The sequence below is a fragment of the Notechis scutatus genome, chromosome 15 (assembly GCF_049901735.1).
Source record: "Notechis scutatus isolate UNSWTSFEM ecotype Mainland chromosome 15, rNotScu1.2, whole genome shotgun sequence".
Classification (NCBI taxonomy): domain Eukaryota; kingdom Metazoa; phylum Chordata; class Lepidosauria; order Squamata; family Elapidae; genus Notechis; species Notechis scutatus.
The window spans coordinates 1,202,750-1,224,543 of record NC_142023.1 but is presented as its reverse complement, the minus strand read 5'-3'; the positions used below and the strand labels follow the sequence as shown (position 1 = coordinate 1,224,543).

At 46.7% G+C, this 21,794-nt stretch overlaps 1 protein-coding gene across 2 annotated transcripts in view; it reads right to left on the bottom strand.

Moving 5' to 3' along the window:
* Positions 1-21,794, bottom strand: part of OLFM1 (olfactomedin 1) — a 53,665-nt gene that overhangs the window by 5,321 nt on the left and 26,550 nt on the right. For both annotated transcript variants that reach the window (XM_087944280.1, XM_026687400.2), the window contains exons 2-4: positions 16,296-16,445; positions 6,913-7,068; positions 2,603-2,822 (exon numbers count right to left, since the gene is read on the bottom strand). In XM_087944280.1, coding sequence (XP_087800406.1) covers positions 2,603-2,822; positions 6,913-7,068; positions 16,296-16,445 — 526 coding nt within the window. The remainder of the gene's footprint in view (positions 1-2,602; positions 2,823-6,912; positions 7,069-16,295; positions 16,446-21,794) is intronic.

The window sequence follows — 21,794 nt, the reverse complement described above, 5'->3', positions numbered from 1 at the left end:
CTGCTTTTCGGATTAAAAGTTCTCCACCCTCCTATCTTTATGTATTTCAGGAACATCGCCTTCAATAAGCAATAATTGTAAGTTCCTTGGATCTCAGATGAGTTGACAAAGATCTACCATGGGTTTGGGTTTCTGTTTATCGCCCTACTTGAGAAAAATTGGCTCCGCCAATTATGGATTGCTGTCAGAACAACAGTCCAAGAATGAATGTTTTCAGTGGGAATAAGTAAGCGAACGTTGGCACATAATGCAATATAATAAAGCAAAATGGAAAGATTGCATTTTAGGTCTCTTGAGGAAGTCTTGCACACTTCTTTCTTCTAGCCTACCAGATGTCAAATTCATCGAGCAGGGGGTCCTGTTGGAGCAAGGACTTGAAGACCTGCAAGGCTCTTCCAACTCTGTCAGTGCTGTGATTCTATGGTTCATTTCTGAGCTATCCAGTGTTAAAGAGCAGTAAAATGGCAGCCCTCTGGAGCCAATACAGGGGTTATGGGAAGAGATATATCCCCTTCTCTGGGGTTAGCAAGATCAATCAAATATGTGGAATCCTGGTCTGATTTTTAATCTGTGTACTACCATGTACCCTTGCATCTGTAACCTTTAAATGGGTAAAAAATAAAGGCAAAACTTTTTGAGCTAAGGTCTCTCAAATGGGCTAACTTACAGAATGTATCCAAAATCTGGGACCCATGAACTCCGTGGGATAGAAATTTGGCCAACGTTATAAAACCGCTCTGAATTTGAAAGGATGATGATGTTATCGTAAGGCATTTTGTGACGTAATAGAAAATGCCATCTAACGTTTCCCGTAGCTCACTCCCACCGTTTGTGCTATTAAGTTCCACAGGGCTCCTTCCAAGGCAGAGGCGATCTCTGAATTCTACAAGAACTTTCCAAGTCCATTCGAAGCTCTGCCGCGGAGAAATCTCCTTGAAGCCATGGGACCCACAAAGGCCAACTGCATTTCATAGCGGCTCCCCACCTCCAAGAGAGGACCAGAAAGGAAAGCAATCGCCCTGCCATCTCCTCCCTACTTACCTGGCATAAACCTTCCCAATGCTTAAACTGGAAATCCCATGTAAGAGGGCCACATGGAGGTCATTTAGGAAAGGTAAAGCTTCCCCTCACACATACGCTAGTCGTTTCCGGCTCTAGGGGGACTCATCTCCGTCACAAAGCCGAAGAAGAGCCAGCGCTGTCCGAAGACGTCTCCGTGGTCATGTGGCCGGCATGACTAAACGCCAAAGAAGGCGCACGGAACGCTGTTCCCTTCCCACCAAAGGGGTCCCTCTTTTTCTATTTGCATTTTTTACGTGCTTTTGAACTGCTAGGTTTTAGCAGAAGCTGGGACAAGGAACGGGAGCTCGCTCCGTGACACGGCGCTAGGGATTCGAACCGCCAAACGGCCGACCTTTCTGATCGACAAGCTCAGCGTCTTAGTCCCTGAGCCACCGCGTCCCCTTGGAGATCGTTTAGCTCGCTTGATTTCTGGCAAATTTGTTCCTCTCCTTGATCTGCTTAATGGGACATTTCCCTTGACCAAGACCTGGCTAGTCCTGGCACAAGACCCTGCCCCACAATTCTGAAACACTCCCCTGACTTTCCCGATGGAAAAGAGCCCTGGTTATTGGATCCAGGGCTTTCCGAGCGGGGGATCCCCAAAATCAGGGGGGTCCCCCGGGGGGGGGAGGTGGGACATGGGCGAGTTGGAGGCTTCAAATCAAGTAAATAGCAACAACTGAATAGTTCCCAAAACGGTTATCATCCCAAGAAGTCAGGTGGCTTCACCAGATGCACCTTCTTGAGGTGGCAATAGGGCAGTGGTTTTAATTATTGGTGTTTATGTTTGCAGCCATCGAATTAATCTTATCTCTGCATATTTTCCCCCCACTGGTAGCTGTTTGGAGCCTTGTTTTTCTTTTTGTTGTTTAGATGTTAGCCGAAGATTTACTGCTGACGGTGCTTTGAACAGCAGGATGTAAAACTAGTGCTAGTGACAGTATTTAGACTCCGGGATTTGCTGGGTTGGGAATCTTGGCTTGTGACACCTGGGGATAGATGTGAGCTTGTGCAGAGGCCAAAAGCCCCCCTCCCCCGTTTTTCCTACCCTCCACTTTTGGTCAGCGGTGTCTCATCCCACCTCCCTTCCCCATGCATATTCCAAATGGAAGACTCCTGCCCCAGTGGTCCTTCTGGAAAGCCCCCTAGGTTGGCCTGGGGTGGCAGAATGGCCCTCATCCATCCATCCATCCATCCATCCATCCATCCATCCATCCATCCATCCATCCTCCCTGAGGTGGGCAAGGCTCCATGTGTCTCCCCTGGCCTCTCTCTTACAGGGACTCAACCCGAGGGCCACAAGAGAGCCTTCCTCTGGGCCTCCTTGGCAGGCTGCAGTGGAACCCCCTCTGCCTGGGGCTGAACTCCGCGGTGCCAGGGCACCAACTGAGTTCGGGGTGTGGGGTGGGGAGTGGGGCGAGGAAGGGGGAGGGGAGGGAGGGCAATTCCTGCAACTCTGGCCAGCCTGGGTGTCCGGTGGGAGCAGAACAGCCCAGAGGGTGAGGACACCCTGCCCCTCGGGGGCCGGTGCATCTCCTACCTAATTTCTGCATGCATGCCCGCAGCCTCTCTTCAAGATTTGACACTCTGCTCTGGAGCTCTTCGTAGTCAAAGGCGCCAATTTCCTCCTGGAGCTCGTTTAGAACCGACGTCAGGTTCTGCACCTCTTCCTTAAACTGCAAAACCAATTTGGCATCGGCTTTGTACTCCTCCAAGACTGGGATCAAGGGCCTAAGCTCCTCCATTTTCGCTTTTATTGCCTGCAAGGTTAAAATAAGCTTGGTTTCAGTGCTCTGCACGCAAGAGTGACCCCCACCCAACCACCCTCCCCCCACTCTCTCTCTCTCTCTCTCTCTCTCTGCACTGGGCTGCTGTTGCTCCCTTCGGGGTGCACCACAAAGGGCTGCCATTATTAGTATTATCAACGCTTGTGGGGAGCGTGGAAATTCAAATGGGAGAAATATATATATATATGCATATTGTCAGCCTGACACATATATTAAACAGTCTGAAAAACACCGACTTATTTGGGAAAAAAGGCCTTTATTTTGATTTTTTTTTCTGTTTTTAGAATGCAACATCTTAAGGTTACATGCTTCGGTCACATACACAAATTCTTTTTTTTTTCTTTTCCATAAAAGAATGATGATGGTCAGGATGAGGAGGAGGAGGAGGATAATAATAATAATAATAACCAACGCATTGACAAGGAGTTTCAAAAGTAGTGAATGAGATGTATTTCTACAAGTTCCATGCAAAAGACAAGCTTTCAGCGGAGTGGCTCTGGCAAGGATGGGAATTGGGGAGAAAAAATAAAAAAATAAAAACGAAACCAGGATCGGAGAACTCAAGAAAAAGACCAACTCAAAGGGTGCTGGGGAAAGCTGTCTGCCCTCTCTCTGTGTGTGTTTTTCATGGTTACATGTGGGGGGGGGATGAACACCTTCTTCAGCCAGTGCGACATTGTAAAACTTTCTCTTAAGTTAGCCCTGCAAGCAAGAAGACGAAACACTCAAGTCCCAGAGGTTTACTCAGACGTTAACACAGTTTGCATCCCAGCCGTGGCCCTGATGACCCCCCCGCTCCCCAGAGACCTCCTCCCCAAGGCCGGTGCACCACTGAGGGCCAAATCACTGGCGGGGGGGAGGGGGGGAAATAGCAGCTTCTGGCCACCACTAAGGGCCAACTCGTGGGTGGGTGGGTGGGTGGTGGAAGCTCCTGGCCATTCCCCCCTCCCCCTGTTCTCTCAGCTGCCTCCCTTGGCATGGCCCAATCCCTCCCCATTGGCAGGAAGCCCCTCTGCCCTTGCTGACCGCATGGTGGCCCTGCCATGGAAAGGAGGGGAAGCCCCCCCACCGCTCCCCAAGATCTCCAAGCAAGGGGGCGTGGCTCCAGGCCCCTAGGGAGTTGGGGCCTTCCAGGCTTGGATCTCTGCTTTGGGCCAGGCGCCGTGGGAGCCCACGTCCTCAGCAGGCGGGGAGTGGAGTTTGCCCGCAGGGCTCAGCCTCCCTTTTCCTGCAGAGGTTGGGGACGATTGGGGGACCCCCTTGTGAGACAGGAAGGATTGTGGGGGAGAGGGCAGCATTTTGTGTCTAGGGGAGCCAGGAATGAACAGGAGCCCCCCTTTCAAGCAGCAAGTCCGCTGGGGGAGAAAGAGGCTTTTGGTCTTGTGAGCCTGGCCTGCAAATGTTAAGGGGAAACCCTTTGGATTCTTCGCTTCGTTTGCAGTTTTAGTCCTCTCTTTCTCTCCCCTCTTCCTCTCTCCCCTTCTATCTGCTGCTATCCAGGATCAAACTCCTGATTGTGAGGCGAGAAGCAGAGCAGTTTCATAATGGAACAGGTTCTCCAGAGGAGGAAGGGCGGGCTCTGCTTCACTGGGTGGACTGAAAAGAACCAGAGCCTGGACAGCCACCTCTCAAGAATGCCTGAATTTGGGGCTCTGTTTTCACTGCATTTCACGGAGGCCTCCAAGTGCCGCCGGGAGACCATTCTGATGAGAGGCGCAGACCGTCCCAGCCCCAGGCAGAAACACGAGGGGCACTGCATCCACAGGTCACCTTCATTCATAGCTCAGAAAAGCCACGGGTCAATGGAAGGGCCCAGTTGGAGCCTCAAAGCTATGGAGGGGGGGGGGGGTTCCCATTTGGCTTCCTACACTGAGCTAGGGGTGGGTTGGACGCAGGGGTGGGATTCAAATTTCTTATCAACCGGTTTTGTGGGCGTGGCCTAATTTGTGGGTGTCAGTTGGTCATGTGACTGGGTGGGCATGGGTTGTATGTAAATATTATAAATATTTATGTAAATATTGAATTTTTAAATAAAAAAAGAGCAACTTTTACCCAAATTCAGGCAAAGCAGGCAGGCAGATTGAGTTGCTCACAGAATCACAGAATCACTTCGAGACCTATCTTTCTGCAATCTGCTACCTGTCATATAAAATTTGCTTGCAAGCAAACTCACAAAATTAACTCACAACGCACCATATATGTAAATATTGATTTTTTTTTATATAAAAAAAGAGCAACTTTTACCCAAATCAGGCAAAGCAGGTAGGCAGATGGAGTTGCTCACAGAATCACAGATTCACTCAGAGATCTACCTTTCTGCCATTTGCTACCTGAGTCTGCACTGAAGAATGGAAGCTTCGGTCCTAAGGAAGGTTCAGCTCTGCTTTTAGATTAGCTAGAGCAGTGGCCCCCAGCCTTTTTTGTGCCACGGCCTGGTACCGGCATCACAAAATGATCCGCGGCCCGGTACCGGCATCAGCACGCATGACAAGGCAAGGCGAGCCAAGCAACCGGCCAGCCAGCCGTCCCCCGCTTCTCCCCGCCACCTTCAACTCCTCCTTTGTACCTTTTTTGTGCTTTCTTAATCTCCTCCACCATCGGGACGGCTGTTCGTTCGAAGCCGCACCCCCCTCTTTGATGAAACTAAGGCACGAGCATTCCTTCAGGACCCAAACGCCGCTTTCCAACCGGAAAAGCTCACCCGGAAGCACTTTCTCGTCGAAACAAGATGGCGGCGCCCAGCAAACCGGCGGCCCGGTAGAAAATGATCCACGGACCGGTACCGGTCCGGGGCCCTGTGGTTGGGGACCCCTGAGCTAGAGAGCAAGAAATCCAACAATTTCCTGCTTTCTAGCTAATCTCAATCTCCCAGCACAGCAGAACAGCTGATGGTCGGGGGGAAAAAAAGGAAAAATAGCAACTTACCAAAGGCAGGCAAGTTTGACGGCTCGCATGCCAGGTAAGGAGTGAGTGGGCGGTTCTCCAAACTGCGCAGAATCGTAACAACCAGTTCTATAGAACCGGTCTGACCAGGAAGAATCCCACCCCTGGTTGGACATCTCCAAGAGTCCCTTCCAGCTTCAGGATTCCATGTACAATATTAAACTCCCAGTTAGATTTTGAAACTGAAAAGGGCTTCTTTCATTCATTTCATCAGTTTTACTTGGCACAAAATCTTATGGACCTTAGCAAATTCTACAGGTAGGTGTGTGCTTTTGTGGGAACGAAAGATCTACTCAATGGGAACCAGTTCAGGGAGGAAAGGTGGAGAGATATGAAAACTTTTGAGGGACAACATTTTTGCGGAGAGGTAGAAAAATAAGGTTATTGGGTAAATTTCTGTGGCAGAGGTATCCACACTTGGCAACTTTAAGACTTGTGGACTTCAACTCCCAGAATTCCTCAGCCAGCTGTTGTTTGGGGACCCCTGGTCTATGGAGATTCTCAATCATCATAATTGTCTAAAAGATGCTTTTTCCAAAAGGCAAGTAAACTTTCTTGGGGTTTTTTCTCTGCATACACATTTCAAAGTTTCTTGGATGAGAAGTGAAACGTCTTCAAACCAAGAAAGTCCCGTTGTCTTTTGAAAAAGAAAAAAAAGGACCTTCCAGGCTGGGTTATTGGGTCATGTCCCTCTCCCCATCATGTCAACTGTTTAATGGCAGCCAAAGGAGTGGATTTTAGTAGGAAAAGTCAATTTAGAAATGCTGATAAGGAGAAAAAATGGCAGCCCAACAATCTGACCCTTGGATTTTAAAAGCTGTTCAATTCATCCCAATTTTCCAAGGATGCCTTTAAGCAAAGGAAAAGGAGGCTTCCTGGGAAAACTCTCCGTGGATTGCAGTGGAAATCAAAGCTGCCCAAAGTCCTTTCCATTCCGCCTCTGTGCTGAGCTTCAGCCACCATTTTTGTGAGCAAGAGCAGTCCCACCATGGGAGGGGAAACCCAACCGTTCCTAGACACACACACTCCCTGCAGTTTGGAAAATGGTGCCTAAGAGGCCCTCAACCTTCCCCCAAATTCTGCCCATTCTGTCCTTCCTGGGCCCAAGAGGTCTACTTACCTTAAACTGTCTGGCCAGGTGTTGCTTATGACTCTCCTCCACTTGCTTGAACTTGGATTCCAGGCCTCTCATTTGATTTTCCATTTTCTCCACATACTGAAGATCCCGTTGAGTCCGCCTGTCCAAGACTTCTATTGACTGGGACATGTTTTGTACCTGTGGAGCAACCAGGTGCGAGGGAAGAGGGGGGGGAACCAAGAGAAAAGGAGTCATTAAAGTAAGAGGGACATAAAGAGGAGCTTGACAAAAATCTCTTTGCCATGATCAAGGAAAGTGAGAGCAGAAATAACAGATACAAGTTGCAGTTACCTAGATTTCTTTTGAATTTAAGGAAGAATGTGCTGAAAATAACAATTGTCCAATAGTGGAACTGTCTATCTAGAGAGGAGGCAGATTCTCCAACTCTGGAAGTTTTTAAGAAGTTGGACAGTCACCTCTTGGTAATAGCTTAATTGATTTTCCTGAACATGGTAAGAGAGTAATTCAACAATTTACAGTTTTAGGATAACAGGATATGTGCAATACGGCTTGTGGAAAATGGCTTAAACTTTCAATGACAAGATAGCAATAGCACTTAGACTTATATACCGCTTTATAGTGCTTTCCAGCCCTCTCTAAGCGGTTTACAGAGTCAGCCTCTTGCCCCCAAGAATCTAGGTCCTCATTTTACCCACCTCAGAAGGACGGAAGGCTGAGTCCAGCCTTGAGCCTGGTGACATTGAACTGCCAAATTGCAGGCAGTCGGCAGTCAGTAGAAGTAGCCTGCAGTACTGCACTCTGACCACTGCACCACCATGGTTCATGGGGATGGGGAAAAATGGCAACCAGGTTTGTAGCTCAGTAAATTCAAAGGCTATAGTTCTGTCCTTCTTGGCCTGCTTGTAAGCCCCATGATACTTGCTTACTCCCAAGTAGAAAAAAGTAAAGTCTCCACTTGGATGAAGGGACAGAAGGACAAACGTTGATTAAATGACAAAATGAGATTTTGTGCATAACAATGCTCGGTAAAGCCTGCCACTGTTTGAAATCAAAGTGACATCTGTTACAAAGCCAATTGAGCTCCGTGAAAATGAGGGGTTTACCATACACAGGTGTAGGTGTACAGTTGTTATTCAGTGCAGCCAAAGAAAGCAAGGCAGTCAGACGGAGGTAAGGTTCTTGTTGTAACAGTTTGTATTATTATAATAATATTCGTGTGTGTGTGTATCATCAAATAATGCTACAATTTACAGGTGGGATGCTGGAATTCATTCATTATTGATTTTAATTATAAGCTGTCTAATCCAAAAGTATCTTAGGGCAGCATTTTTTAAAAATGTATTACATAAACTACACTGGAAATAAATCAGTAATGAACAAGAAAAATAACAAGGCTCCACTCCAGGGGAATATAAGTAGAATTGACCAAGGCTCTGCTTTCAGCTTCTAAATAGTCCTGGACAGAGGTCTGCTGGAAAAGCCAGAGTTTAAAAGCTTTCTAGATAAGGCGGGAGGAATCTGCTACTCCAAAGAGTAGCCACACATCTCTCAGATCACATAAGGTGGTACAGTTTGATTGACAGGCCTGAAATATGCCAACAGGGCTAGAGCTTAGAAAATCTAGGATCAATTGGATACGTCCAAATTGTCTCTCAGATTGCTAACGATCGTTGGCATGCATATGTTTTGCTGCCAACATGCCAGTCCATCCACCCCTCTATCAACTGCTTCATTTACAGCAATTGGCAGGGTAAAAAAGATGTCAAGACTCTAGAAAGATGCAGAGCAGAACCAGGAGGATGAGGGGACTGGAGGCTCAAACATACGAAGAACCGTTGCAGGAACTGGGCCTGGCTAGTCTAGTGAAGAGAAGGACCAGGGGAGACAGGAGAGCAGCCTTCCAGGCTACCATAGAGAGAAGGAAGGGGCCAAGCTATTTTCCAAGGCACCTGAAGGCCAGACAAGGAACACTGGATGGAAACTGGTCAAGGAGAGATTCAACCTGGAAATAAGGAGGAATTTCCTGAAAGGAGAGCAATCAACCCATGGAACAGAAGTTGTGGGAGCTTCATCCCTGGTGGCTTTCAAGAAGAGACTGGACTGCCATCTGTCAGAAATGGTGCAGGGGGTTGGACTAGATGACCTACAAGGTCCCTTCCAACTCTGTTAATCTATTTCTTTGTTAATTTGGGGGTCTTTTTTTACTTGCAGGTGTTGTTTGAAAATCAGGGGGCAGCTGCAACCAGGAGGGCCTTTGCACAGGGTTCATCTTCGGTGCCACTTGCACCCCTTCCCTGAGGCAGAAGGGCTTTTAGGCAGCCATTCATGACCTGGTCCCCTCATCTTGATTGGATTATAGCAATATATATGGGGCTGCCCTTGAAGGCCACTCAGAAACTACCACTGGTTCAAACCCACCAGTTTAATGTTTTTAGCTATTTTTATGTTTTCTCTAATTTTCAATGTTGCAACAGGCTTTGGGTGGCCAATGCATTTAAATAGATAAATTAAAAAATGATAACAACGCTGTAAAAAAAAAAAAGCAAACGCAATCCTCAGCTGAAGCACGGTGTCAAAACCAACAAAGATCTATATTCTGTATTGGTCAGATCACACCTAGAACATCATGTCCCATTCTACATTTTAGGAAAGACACTGGCAAATTGGAGCATGTCCAGAGAAAAGCAATGATGACTTGTGGTGGACATGTGCAAAGGCAAAGAAATACTGGACAAAAGTACATACATGGTTATGTTAAAGCAGCACTTAGATTATGAGCCAGAAATATTTTTGTGAGGCATAGTACCAGAAAAGTATAACAAAGGGAATATATATTTAATATTGCATGTATTGACAGCAGAAAGAATTGTATTTGCACAGCATTGGAAAAATGAGCAAACGCCTACAGAAGATGTAATTTTAAAAAAATTAGATTGTGCAGAAATGGACAGTTTAATATTAAAGGTGGAAGAAAAAGAAGATAGAGTATTTTCGAACATGGGACTTGTTTTACAAGTGGTTGGATAATAGAGGTAGAAATTGTAAGCAAAATGATCCAGAGAATACACTGTTCGCTAAGCACATCTCTATATAATGTGAAAAATGCATCAATAAACGGTTTAAAAAAGGGAGAGAAAGCAATGATGATGACGGGACTGGAACAAAATACTTAAGAGGAACAATTGGATGGGTTGGGTACCTTCAGTCTGGAGAGAAGAAGACTGCAGTGAGACAACTGTCCAGAGCAAGGGTCTTCAAACTTGGCAAGTTTAAGACTTGTGGACTTCAACTCCCAGAATTCCTCAGCTAACATGACTGGAGGAGGAATTCTGGGAGTTGAAGTCCACAAGTCTTAAAGCTGTCACCTTTGAAGACCCCTGGTCCAGCAGATGATCGTGTAGATACAAGATGTGGCAGGATCATATTGGAATGGATTGGGTTGGATACAAGAAGACCATCCTAAGGATGAAAGCTGTTCCTCCATGGGTCAGGCTCCTGTCAGCGTTCCAATGAAACTCCCCATTTCATTCAGCACTCCGAAACAAAGTCCATCCCTTCCCAATTGAAATTCACAAACCCGTTCCCCGCATCCACCGGTCCATCACATGGGCCAATCAACCATCGTCCCAACTGGAGACCTTCCTCCAACCACTCCTTCCTAGGTGCAGGGTAACCTGTCCTTGACTTTAGGAAAAGAATGTTGTTGAGTCTAATCTTCTACCTCTCTATGTAATCTCTTCTCCCAAATTCACAAGCACTAAAATGTGGCAACTTCTAAGTAAAATATGGGTTCCAAAGCTGACAGGAACTTCCTTCACTGGAGGGTTTAAGCAGAGGTTGGATGGCCACCTGTCAGGGATGTCCAGAGGGGGGTGTCAACTTTCCTATGCCTGTTTTAGTAGTCGCTGTTAAAAAATGGGGGGAAATCTGGAAGAGCAGTGCAGCAGTTTGAAAGCGAAAGTACATTCCAACTCTTCTCTTTAAAAGGTTGTAACTAAAACACCAGAGCTTTTGCCTGTGAATATATTTAATTGGAGAACGTGAATGATGACACCCAGCCCACGAATGTGCTCAATTGGAGAATCTGGTTGATGAGACACCCAGGTGGGAGGGGGGAAACAGGGTCACAGGGGACTGTAAACTACATATGCCGGAGTTGGCTGCATACAGGGCGGTGCCAGTATGTTGCCTCTAATGAATCCTTTGAAGTTTTTTGAAGTTTGGCTCGAGAATCATGATTTCATTAGGGTGTTTGCTGGAATCCTGACAGTGGGTTCCTGCGCAGGACAAGGGCTGGACAAGATGGACAGCAAAGTCCTCCCAAGCCTTACATTCTATGACTCAAAACGGGAGCTGCATCATTACGCAAAATATCAAGTTCATTCAAGGATGTGATTAGTCTGAAGAAAGATGGGTGTGAAGATGCGAATCCCGGAGTCGGGAGAAGCAACTGGGGACAACAGTAGAAGGGTTATCTCCCTGAAATTCTTCCCGGGGCAAGACGGATAACATTTCTCTTTCAACTATACTAATTATCGATAAATTTGCATCCAGGCCCGTGCATCAGAACATGCACATCCCTGCAGAGCTGTGCCTACGGTTGCCCTTTCCCTTCTGATGTATTACACACCGAAGGCCGATATGCTGAATAGGCACCTTCAGAAAGAGCACTGAGACATTGGCTAAACTCTGCCCTCCTTTCCCACTTGCGAAATGTGCAGCAGCAAACAACCTCCAAAGGCAAAGCTTGATCTGCAGAGCATTTTCCAAGGCAGAGTCTGTCTGGCACACAATTTGCCATGAAGGTAATAGCCATAGCCCTTAGACTTATATACCACTTCACGGTGCTTTACAGCCTCTCTCTAAGCAGTTTACAGAGTCAGCCTCTTGCCTTCAACAATCTGGGTCCCTCATTTTACCCAACTCGGACAGATGGATGGCTGAGTCAACCTTGAGCCGGTCAGGATCGAACTGCTGGCAGTGGTATATATATACCACTATATACCATATCGAACTGCTGGCAGTGGTATATATCTTCTTCTTCTTCTTTTTCTTCAGCGTTTGTCTCGCGCTCTGGCGAGGTCCGCTAATGTCCTTGAGTACTGCTTCCACGCCTCTCTGTCTGCCACGTATGTCGGGTATATATATATACCACTATATACCATATATATATATATATATGGAGGGAGGGAGAGAAAGAGAGAGAGAGGCAGGCAGGCAGGCAGCAATAGACTTATATTATAATAGGCTTCACAGTGCTTCACAGCCCTCTCTAAGCAGTTTAAACAGTCAGCCTATTGACCCCAACCATCTGGGTCCTCATTTTACCAACCTTGGAAGGACAGAAGGCTGAGTTAACCTTGAACCAGTCAGGATCAAACTGCTGGTAGTGGGCATAATTAGCCTGCAACACCACATCCTGACCATTGTGTGATCACAATGCTTGTTTGTTTTGACCAGCTTCCCTACTTGCTGGCTGGAAGCAAGGAAGGATGCAACTGACAAGGATCGTGGATGATTGTCAATGCACAATGGTTGCCAAGGGGCCAATTGGGATCCCATGAAAACAGGGACACTGCAAGAATTGTAAAGTGTGAGGACTGGCCTCAAGTCACCTTTTTAGCATGGTCGTAACGTTGAACCATCGCTACACAAGTGGTCATTAAACAAGGACTTCCCGTATTGGAAATTGCCACCTATTACTTCTTTCAATCATCTTCATTTTTTTTAAAAAAAAAAAACCTCTTCTTTGATGAGAATCCTTTAATGCAGGGGTCTCCAACCTTGGGAACTTTAAGACTTGTGGACTTCAACTCCCAGAGTTCCTCAGCCAGCTTTGCTGGCTGAGGAACTCTGGGAGTTGAAGTCCACAAGTCTTAAAGTTCCCAAGGTTGGAGACCCCTGCTTTAATGGATGTCTCAGAATCAGGGGGCCTTTGAAATTTGGGGCTCACAATTGCAAGCAGCTATGTTTCTGGGACTCGCTTGCTTTCTTCAGAGGTTTCACAGTCCCAAGACTGCATGCAGAATCTTGGCATGGGCTGAAAATTAAGCATGCAGGGATTCTTGGTTGCTTGAAGTGATCCAAAGCTCTGTGTTTTCTTAAGACAGCAGGGTTGGGTCTGACGACAGCAATGGGTTAAATTGTGCTGCCCAGGCCAGCACAAGAAATGGTAGCTGATGCATTTAAAAATTACAAGCCCTTCTTTCCTTCCTTCCTTCCTTCCTTCCTTCCTTCCTTCCTTCCTTCCTTCCTTCTTCCCTCCCTCCCTGAAAAGCGTTTGTGTATTATAAAGGCCGTGAAATGCCTTCCAATCATGCACTGGCAATCAGAGGCCATTCCCACACAATAAAAAAGATGTTGAGACTCTAAAAAAGGTGCAGAGACGAGCAACCAGGATGATTAGGAGACCGGAGGCTAAAACAGACAATGAACGGTTGCAGGAACCGGGCATGGCTAGTCTAGGGAAGAGAAGGAGCAGGGGAGACAGGAGAGCAGCCTTCCAATACTTGAGGGGCTGCCACAGGGAGGAAGGGGGTCAAGCTATTTTCCAAGGCACCTGAAGGCCAGAGAAGGAATAAGGGATGAAAACTGATCAAGGAGAGATTCAATCTGGAAATAAAGTGAAATTTCCTGACTGAGAACAATCCACCAATGGAACAGAAGTTGCCTTTCAGAAGTTGTGGGAGCTTCATCACTGGAAACTTTCAAGAAAAGACTGGACTGCCATTTGTCAGAAATGATGTAGGAACTCCTGCTTGGGCAGGGGGTGGGACTAGATGACCTCTAAGGTCTCTTCCAACTCTGTTAATCTGTATGCTGTGGTCTACTTTGTCAAATGCCTTGCTGAAGTCCAAATATACTGTGTTCACAGCATTTCACTGGTCCATTAATTTAGTCACTTTGTCAAAGAATGCAATGAGGGGGAGCTGCCCAGATTATCAGTCCCAGGAACTGCAGTAACTTTCTGAACAAAGGACAAGGCAATTTATAACTCTGATGTATCCTCTTTGCACTTTGTTTAGGAAGGTTTAGAAAAGCTCGGAAAGATCTGGTTTAGCCACAGCTACGTCAAGAAAACAGAACGGTGATATGCATTCCATTTACGGAATACTGGCAACAGAATAAAGACACTATCGTGTCCAGCACAGGTAATGGTACCCCCTTTAAACCAGGGTTTCTCAACCTTGGTCACTTGAGGATGTGCGGAATGCTTGCTGGGGAATCCTAAGAGTTGGAATCCACCCCATCTTCAAGTGGCCAAGATTTAAACCTGCTTTAAACAGGTCCAGTGAGCAAGATTTGAAGCTTTGTTACTGGGAAACATCTAAGATGTTAAATTGCTTTGTGCATTATGATTGGGGGTAGGAGGAGGAACCCATCACCATATTCATCAAAACCTGGCAGATTATATCCCAAATGCCAAGGATAATGATATGTTCAGTTGCCAGAATCTAATTAATTTGGGGAATGGAAGTGGAGAGATGATATTTCATAAAAAAAATCCGTGCAATGGAAGCAATTAAACATTGAATTCCTTGATCTTGAATATTATCCTTCTGATCTCTGTGGACCGGAGGCTATTAAAAACAGATCACATGGATATATATATATAAATATATATATATACTCGGGAATTCACAAATCATCTTTTTTCTGTTATGGTTTGATGAATCAAACCCAACCTTTTTCGAGTCAGTTGAGAAAACAAAGAGCGTAGCCTTGCATTTTAATGTTGCTGCTCACATGGCTTTTTGGGGAAGCTGTGTGCTTTGAACAAGTTCAAGCATTAAATTAATGAAGAGCGAAGTGATTTGGACCAATTGGAGGTTTAATACTTTCCCCTCCTAGAAGGTTTATTTAGGACAATAGGCTGGCTTTGATCTTTTTTCAGGTTTAATTAACCAGTGTAGCTTCAAGTCTCTTGAACATCAAATATATTTTCTGTGGTTCTCATTATAACAAGGGACACAGATTAATTGAAACCAATCAATGTACTCCTTTTGTGGTCCCTCATGTATAAAGAGAAAAAAAAGGTAAACCTTTACTATTCCCTGACTATTCAGAAATTTTAAAGTTTGCACACTGCAACATTGGGTTCCCAACTGCAAATTTGGGAACACCAATAGCTGTCTCGGTGTGGCACATAATAGCATAGGTAGTTGGCAGGTACCAAGCTAAAAAAGAGGCACCATTTTTTCTTCTCTTAAAGAGTCGAATTCCAAACGTGGAAGGGGAAAAAAATCAAAATGTAATTTTCCTAAAATGTTGTAGCTAAAATTTAAGTGGTGAAAGGAGACATAACACAGTGGACTCTGTTATAAACAAGAGGGTGTCCATACAAGGTATCCTCTCTTTAGACCTCCCCACCCCCAAAAAGTGGTCTGTCTCAAATTCTGTAGCCTAGCAAATAAATCCGCTAAATTTAGTAGCAATGAAAACATTTGATTCAAACGTTGGACATCTTAAATTTACTCTACCAGTAAATCAACTCCAGTCATCATTGATCATCAGAGTCCTGAAATACATTAAAACTTCTAGCACTTCGTTCCACGCCCCCAACTCGAATTCAAATTCTGTTTTGACAGTTTAAAGCCCCCTGTGTCTCCCCCACCTTCACTTAATTCATATTCATTTTGCAACTCAGCTTTGCAATTGCAATTCGGTTTCTCCATTTCCATAAATTGAAGAGAGAGAGAGAGAGAGAGAAGGATGGATGGTAGGTAGGTAGGAAGGTAGGTAGGTAGGTAGATAGTAGGTAGGAAGGTAGGTAGGAAAGTGGATAGATAGAAATAGATAAGTAGGTAGGTAGGTAGATAGTAGGTAGGTAGGTAGATAGGAAGGTGGATAGATAGAAATAGAAATAGAAAGATGGGTGGATGGTAGGTAGGTAGGTACAGTAGATAGGTAGGTAGATGGATGGATTGATGGATGAAAGACAGGTAGGTAGGTAGGTAGGAAGGTGGATGGATAGATGGATAGATAGGTAGATAAAAATGGATGGATAAATGGATGGATAGTAGGTAGGTAGGTAGGTAGGTAGATAGATAGATAGATAGATAGATAGATAGATAGATAGATAGATAGATAGATAGATAGATAGATAGATAGATAGATAGATAGATAGATAGATAGATAGATAGATAGATAGATAGATAGATAGATAGATAGATAGATAGATAGATAGATAGATAGATAGATAGATAGATAGATAGATAGAATAGATAGATAGATAGATAGATGATAGATAGATAGATAGATAGATAGATAGATAGATAGATAGATAGATAGATAGATAGATAGATAGATAGATAGATAGATAGATAGATAGATAGATAGATAGATAGATAGATGATAGATAGATAGATAGATAGATATGCATTCCAGAGCCATCATACCGTTACCTTTTCCAAGAGTTGTCGTAGCTGCTTTGTTCTGGCATCCCGTGAGCACATCGTCTGCTGAGGTGCCACCACTGTGCAGATGCATCGTCCTTCACTGTCCTGAGCAGAACTGTACACCTGCCAGCTTTCCTCAGGGTTGGTAGGCAACACCTGGTTGGACACATGAGAGAAGGCGCATGAGGCAGGTCTCGGGGATCTCAAAGAACTCAAAAGTTTTTAGCCAATGCAGGAGGAGCAAGGAAGGCGGCAGGGAGCGGAAGGGGGCCCTCTGAAACAAAACCGCCAGCAATTTTAATTAACGAAGTGCTTCATGTAATCAATGATCAGCAATATTCTCTTTTGCATTCATCTCAGGGAAAAAAAACCACACCCTGCAAGGCAGGTCGTGGTAGCGTGCTGTAAATGGGCCACCCAAGTGTGCCTTCATGGAGATCAAGGTGCTACCAATGCAGCTTACAATTCAGACTCTCCCTCCACTGAGCCACTAGGTCAGAGCTCAAGAAAGTAGCCCCCCGTTTCCCATAGGGGCTCCCTCCCACCAGACTGCCATTCTGGGCCGAGCTCCCTCTGCAGGCCTTGCTCTGGATCAGGGCAGGGGAAGGGAAGGAGCAGCCGGGACCAGAGGAGTCCATCCTTTAGTGGGGAGCCTCGTCTGGCCTCGGGGCAGCCGATCTTGCTTCCTTTCCCACACCCTCCAGCCTTGCAAAGTGCTATATGGGCAACCAAGTCCCGGGGCCACCATCCGTGTACCTTCCAGAAGTGCCAGTGGGGTGGTTCTCTTCTTGGCTTCTCCTGACATTGATTTGACTTCACAGCCCCAGGTGACAAAGCCCAGGGGGGGTGGGGCTTGCAAGCTACATGCTAGTGGCTAGCGAGGAGCTTCAAACTCTGAAAGCAAAAGGGGTCCGACGAGACTGGGAGCATCTAAGTCCCCGCTTGGAAGGTTTCACCCGCGCCTTATGCTTTGCTTTCCCCCCTTGCCTGTCTGGAAAATATGCTGGAGAGGGAAGCAAGGGGTATTTCTCACCTGGTCCCCTAAAATCTATGACATACGCTCTCTCTTTGCAAGGACCTAAAGCCCATTGAGACCAGTGTGCGGATTCATCCTGGCTTGTCTGAGACCAAGTTGATTTCCTACAACTGCAACAAGGAAGACAGCTTAATGCCGCTCATCCCCACAGGCAGACATGGCTGGCGAGCAGAATCGGACGAGGGCAAACCTGAGCCATTTCCTGGCTAACCGAGGGGCAGAAATCGATAGCAGATTCTACTCAGCCATGGAGGCTGGAGGCTGCCCACCTTCTGTCCTTTCAAGACCCCCATTCAGAGAAGCGGGCAATGCCCACCCTCCTATCTGCAAAACGCTGCAGGACTCTCTAATATGGCTGTTAAAACTGCTTGGAGGCCGCTCGGGTTTTTCCAAGCACTTTGTGTTCTGAAGAATGGCTGCAGGGTCTATTTTTACTAGCCACATAAATAATTAACCGCGTTAAAAGCATCTTTTATAGTAAGTCCGTCCTCAGGAAGAGGAAGAAGAGGAAGACAATAAAGCAGGGAAGAAAACATTTCCTTTAGCTGGGATGCTGAGAGGTTTCAGAGGTGAACTTTCCAATCCCAGCTCTTGGAGGATGTCGGGCCAGGTCAGGCAATGTTGTCATGCCCCAGTTGGAATCTGATTCCGAGGGAGAGGTGGAACAGCTGACAGGGAGTGGGAATGTGGCTCCGGAGGTTGTGGAGGAAACTGGGGAAGGGCACAGGCCAGCTGGGCATTCAGAGGAAGACCCAGGCCCACCTCCTCTTCATTCTAGGGCACGCAGTGAGGAACAAATAAGGGAGCAACATGATTTACGGGGGAGGAAAGAGCCCTGACTCCCTTCATGGGCTGTAGCTGGAAAAACAGGATAAAGAGGGTGTTTGCACACAGCTCCTTGCTGGAAGCAAAGCATGAATTATCTTTCTCAAGTCTTATCTGGGCTCTGGCATCCTCCCAACTGTGTGTGTTTCGTTATCTTTTGAAGTCTGCAATTCCTTATCCTGCCCTGTCTTGTTAATTGCTGCAGCCGGTGGTTTGTGTTGGTTTTTATTTATAATTTAGATGTATTTTGGGTTGGATGGAATTTCTCCCCTTTAAAAATTGTCTTGGGAGAGTTTTTTCTCCAGCCGATGATAACTGGACATTGGGGGCCACGTTGGAGGCATTAAAGGGACGTTACCTACTTTTCTGACTTTGTTGCTTTTGTGCCACGCCCCTTTGGGTCATCACACGTGTCTTCTGAAGCCCCCAGAGGTCCACAGACAAAGGGAGTGGCTCCCACCATCTGCACCCGCGTCTTCCTCAGGCAAAACGTTACCACAAGGGGAACCGGTTCCAGGAGAAGCCACGTTGGGGATGTCAGAGAATTCATGCCTGCTTCCGTTCCATCCTGACTTTGGGATGAAGGAAGGCATCGTGAGGAGTTCTTCCATTGGAAGATATAAAAATCCGGGAAAGTAACTCATCAGAGGAGATTGTCCACGAAAGGAAGGACACAATCCCAACTGGGTCCAATCCATGGGTCGATCCCAGCCGAATGTTGGGTCAGAAACCCGTCGCTGCAAGAGGAATGGGCAGATTGTCACCCCTGCTGACAATCCCAGAGTTCTCTCTTCCTTGCTCAGAATCTGCTGCCCAAAATCACGGTCCTCCCTTCTGCTGATAATGTCCTGCTCAGTGGCACAGCTAAGACGACAATAAATCAACCCAAATTGGTTGAATTTGCTTAATTGGCTCTCTGGCTCCCTACCAGAAGGCAGTAAATTCCTCCTCCTGACTTGGATCTTATTCAGCCGCTCTGACTGGATTGGAAGGCAAGTCTTCTGACCTGGCCAGGGTGCCTGTTTGCTTGCCACGGTTCAATTCGGCAACCTGCCCCACAAGATCTCTGGTGAGGATAAAGCTGGCTAAGTCCGTGATGCGGTTTGCCTATTCTGAATTCCCCAAGTTTTCAAAACACAAAGCAATCTTTGAACAGGGTGAAGACCATGTTGGGCCCCATCAAATGCCACCGTCTGGCCAAAGGGATCTAAATATACTGTAGTCTTGTTGGCTTCAGCTCAGGTAACGTCTGTCTCCTTCTGCTGGACAGACTTGGACAGACCAAGGCAGGTGGGCCACTGGCACAGAGGGGAGCAGGATCGTGACGGGCAGAGTTGGTAAAGTGGGGGCAGAGTTTCCCCATCTCTTCTCCAGAGGGGACCCTTGCCCAGAATTGAAGGGAGGGGCACAAGTGGAGAGAAGCAACAGGGTGGTTTGGGGGGTGGAAACGGGCTGGCCCGAGCAAGTTGAAGTCTTCAGGATGAGACCGATGAATCTTGAAAGGGTTTCCAGAGAGACTGAGAAATCCTGGAGGATTAGAAGAGTGCCAGAGAACGGAGGATGGCCAGTTTTGGTCTCCTCTTCAAAATGGAGGAAAAGAGGACCTGGGCAACCACAAACCAGTCAGATTAACAGAGTTGGAAGGGACCTTGTAGGTCATCTAGTCCAACCCCCTGCCCAAGCAGGAGACTACACATCATTCCTGACAGATGGCAGCCCAGTCTCTTCTTGGAAGCTTCCGGGGATGAAGCTCCCGCAACTTCCGAAGGCAATTTCTGTTCCATGGGTTGATTGTTCTTGCTGTTAGGAAATGTCTCCTTATTTCCAGGTTGAATCTCTCCTTGTTCAGTTTGCATCCATGATTCCATTATTCCTGATGCAACCAATACCAGGCAAAATTTTGGAAGAGGTTATTAAATAGGATTCCCCCCTTGGAAAAAGAATGCGCTACTTGGTATAAGAGGCAACATGGATTTCTTAAGAATAAAATATCCCAAGCGCAACCTGCTCTCTCTCTCTCTCTCTCTCTCTCTTTTGAACAGCTGACCTCACCTGACTAAGCAGAATGTGACAGGTGCTATGGATACCTGGTCTTCAGCAAAGCCTGCAACAAAGTGGCCAGGAGGTTCAAAGAAGAGGGTAAAATGTGGGCCAGAGAGCTGTACTCATGAGACGGGTGGGACAGTGGTACCAAGGGCCAAAGCCATCCAGGGAGAGGGAAGGGGAAATGGAGGGCCCTGCAATAGATTTAGGCAATACATGACTTGGGAAAATGGTCAGGAAACAGGACATTCAAGTTCAACAGTGACACAAATCTTGGAGGCATTACAGCTACCGGAAAGGATTGATTTCGGAAGGATCTTGATAAGTTGGGCAGAAAAATGCTCGAGGAAGCATTTCACTAAAGGCAGCCGGCAAGGAAAAACAAAGGCTGGTGTAGGATTAGCCTGCGTAGGAGCCTCTGTGGCACAGTGGTTAGAGCGCAGTACTGCAATCTACTTCTGCAGCCAGCTGCCTACAATTTGGCAGTTCAAATCCCACCAGGCTCAAGGTTGACTCAACCTCCCATCCTTCCGAGGTGGGTAAAATGAGGACCCAGATTGTTGGGGGCAAGAGGCTGACTCTGTAAACCGCTTAGAGAGAGAGCTGGAAAGCACTGTGAAGCGGGATATAAATCTAAGTGCTATTGCTACCTCCCTTCCTTCCTTCACTTCCTTCCTTCCTGCACAGTTGGTTAGAATGCAGCATTGCGGACTAAGTCTGCCCACAGGAGTTTGATCCTGACTGGCTCAAGGTTGACTCAGCCTTCCGTCCTTCCAAGGTGGGTAAAATGAGGATCCAGATTTGAGGGGGCAAGAGGCTGACTCTGTAAATTGCTTAGAGAGGGCTGCAGAGCACTATAAAGCAGTATATAAGTCTAACGGCTGTTGCTATCTATCATCTATCTACCTCTATCTACCTATCTATATCATCTATCTAAGAGCTGTGGTGGCACAGTGATCAGAATGCAATATTGCAGGCTAATTCTGCTCACTGCCAGGAGTTCGATTCTGACCAGCTCAAGATTCAGACTCAGCTTTCCGTCCTTCCTAGGTGGGTAAAATAAGGATCCGGATTGTTGGGGGCAAAAGGCTGACTCTGTAAACCGCTTCAAGAGGGCTGTAAAAGCACCGTAAAGCTGTATATAAGTCTAAGGGCTAATGCTATTAGGGTTAGAGAGGTGGGGGCTCTCTTGGCTGGAGGGGCACCATCTCCCAGGAATGCCTGAGGGGCAGAGGCTGGACCGGATGATGTCCTCCCATGCTACGGTTCCATGAAACTCCCAAATTGATGCAGCCGTGAGGGACACACAGGGCAAATTTTTTAGGGACAGACGCCACTGTCAGAGCCACATGATAGAGCCGCATGCTTTTTTTTCCTTTCAAACACTCAGCCAATTATGAAAAACACCCACACGGTATTTACGTGGGGGGGGGCAGGCTGCGGACCTCCATCTGTGCCTCCAAATGTCCAATGCACAAGCAGGCAAGCAGCAGCTTCCCACTGCTTCTCTCCCCACCCCACGGATCTCACTGCCTCAGTAACAAACCTGGGGCTCACAGGTTGTCTTCGGGCAAACTGAGGAGCGAAGGGGGTCTTTACTC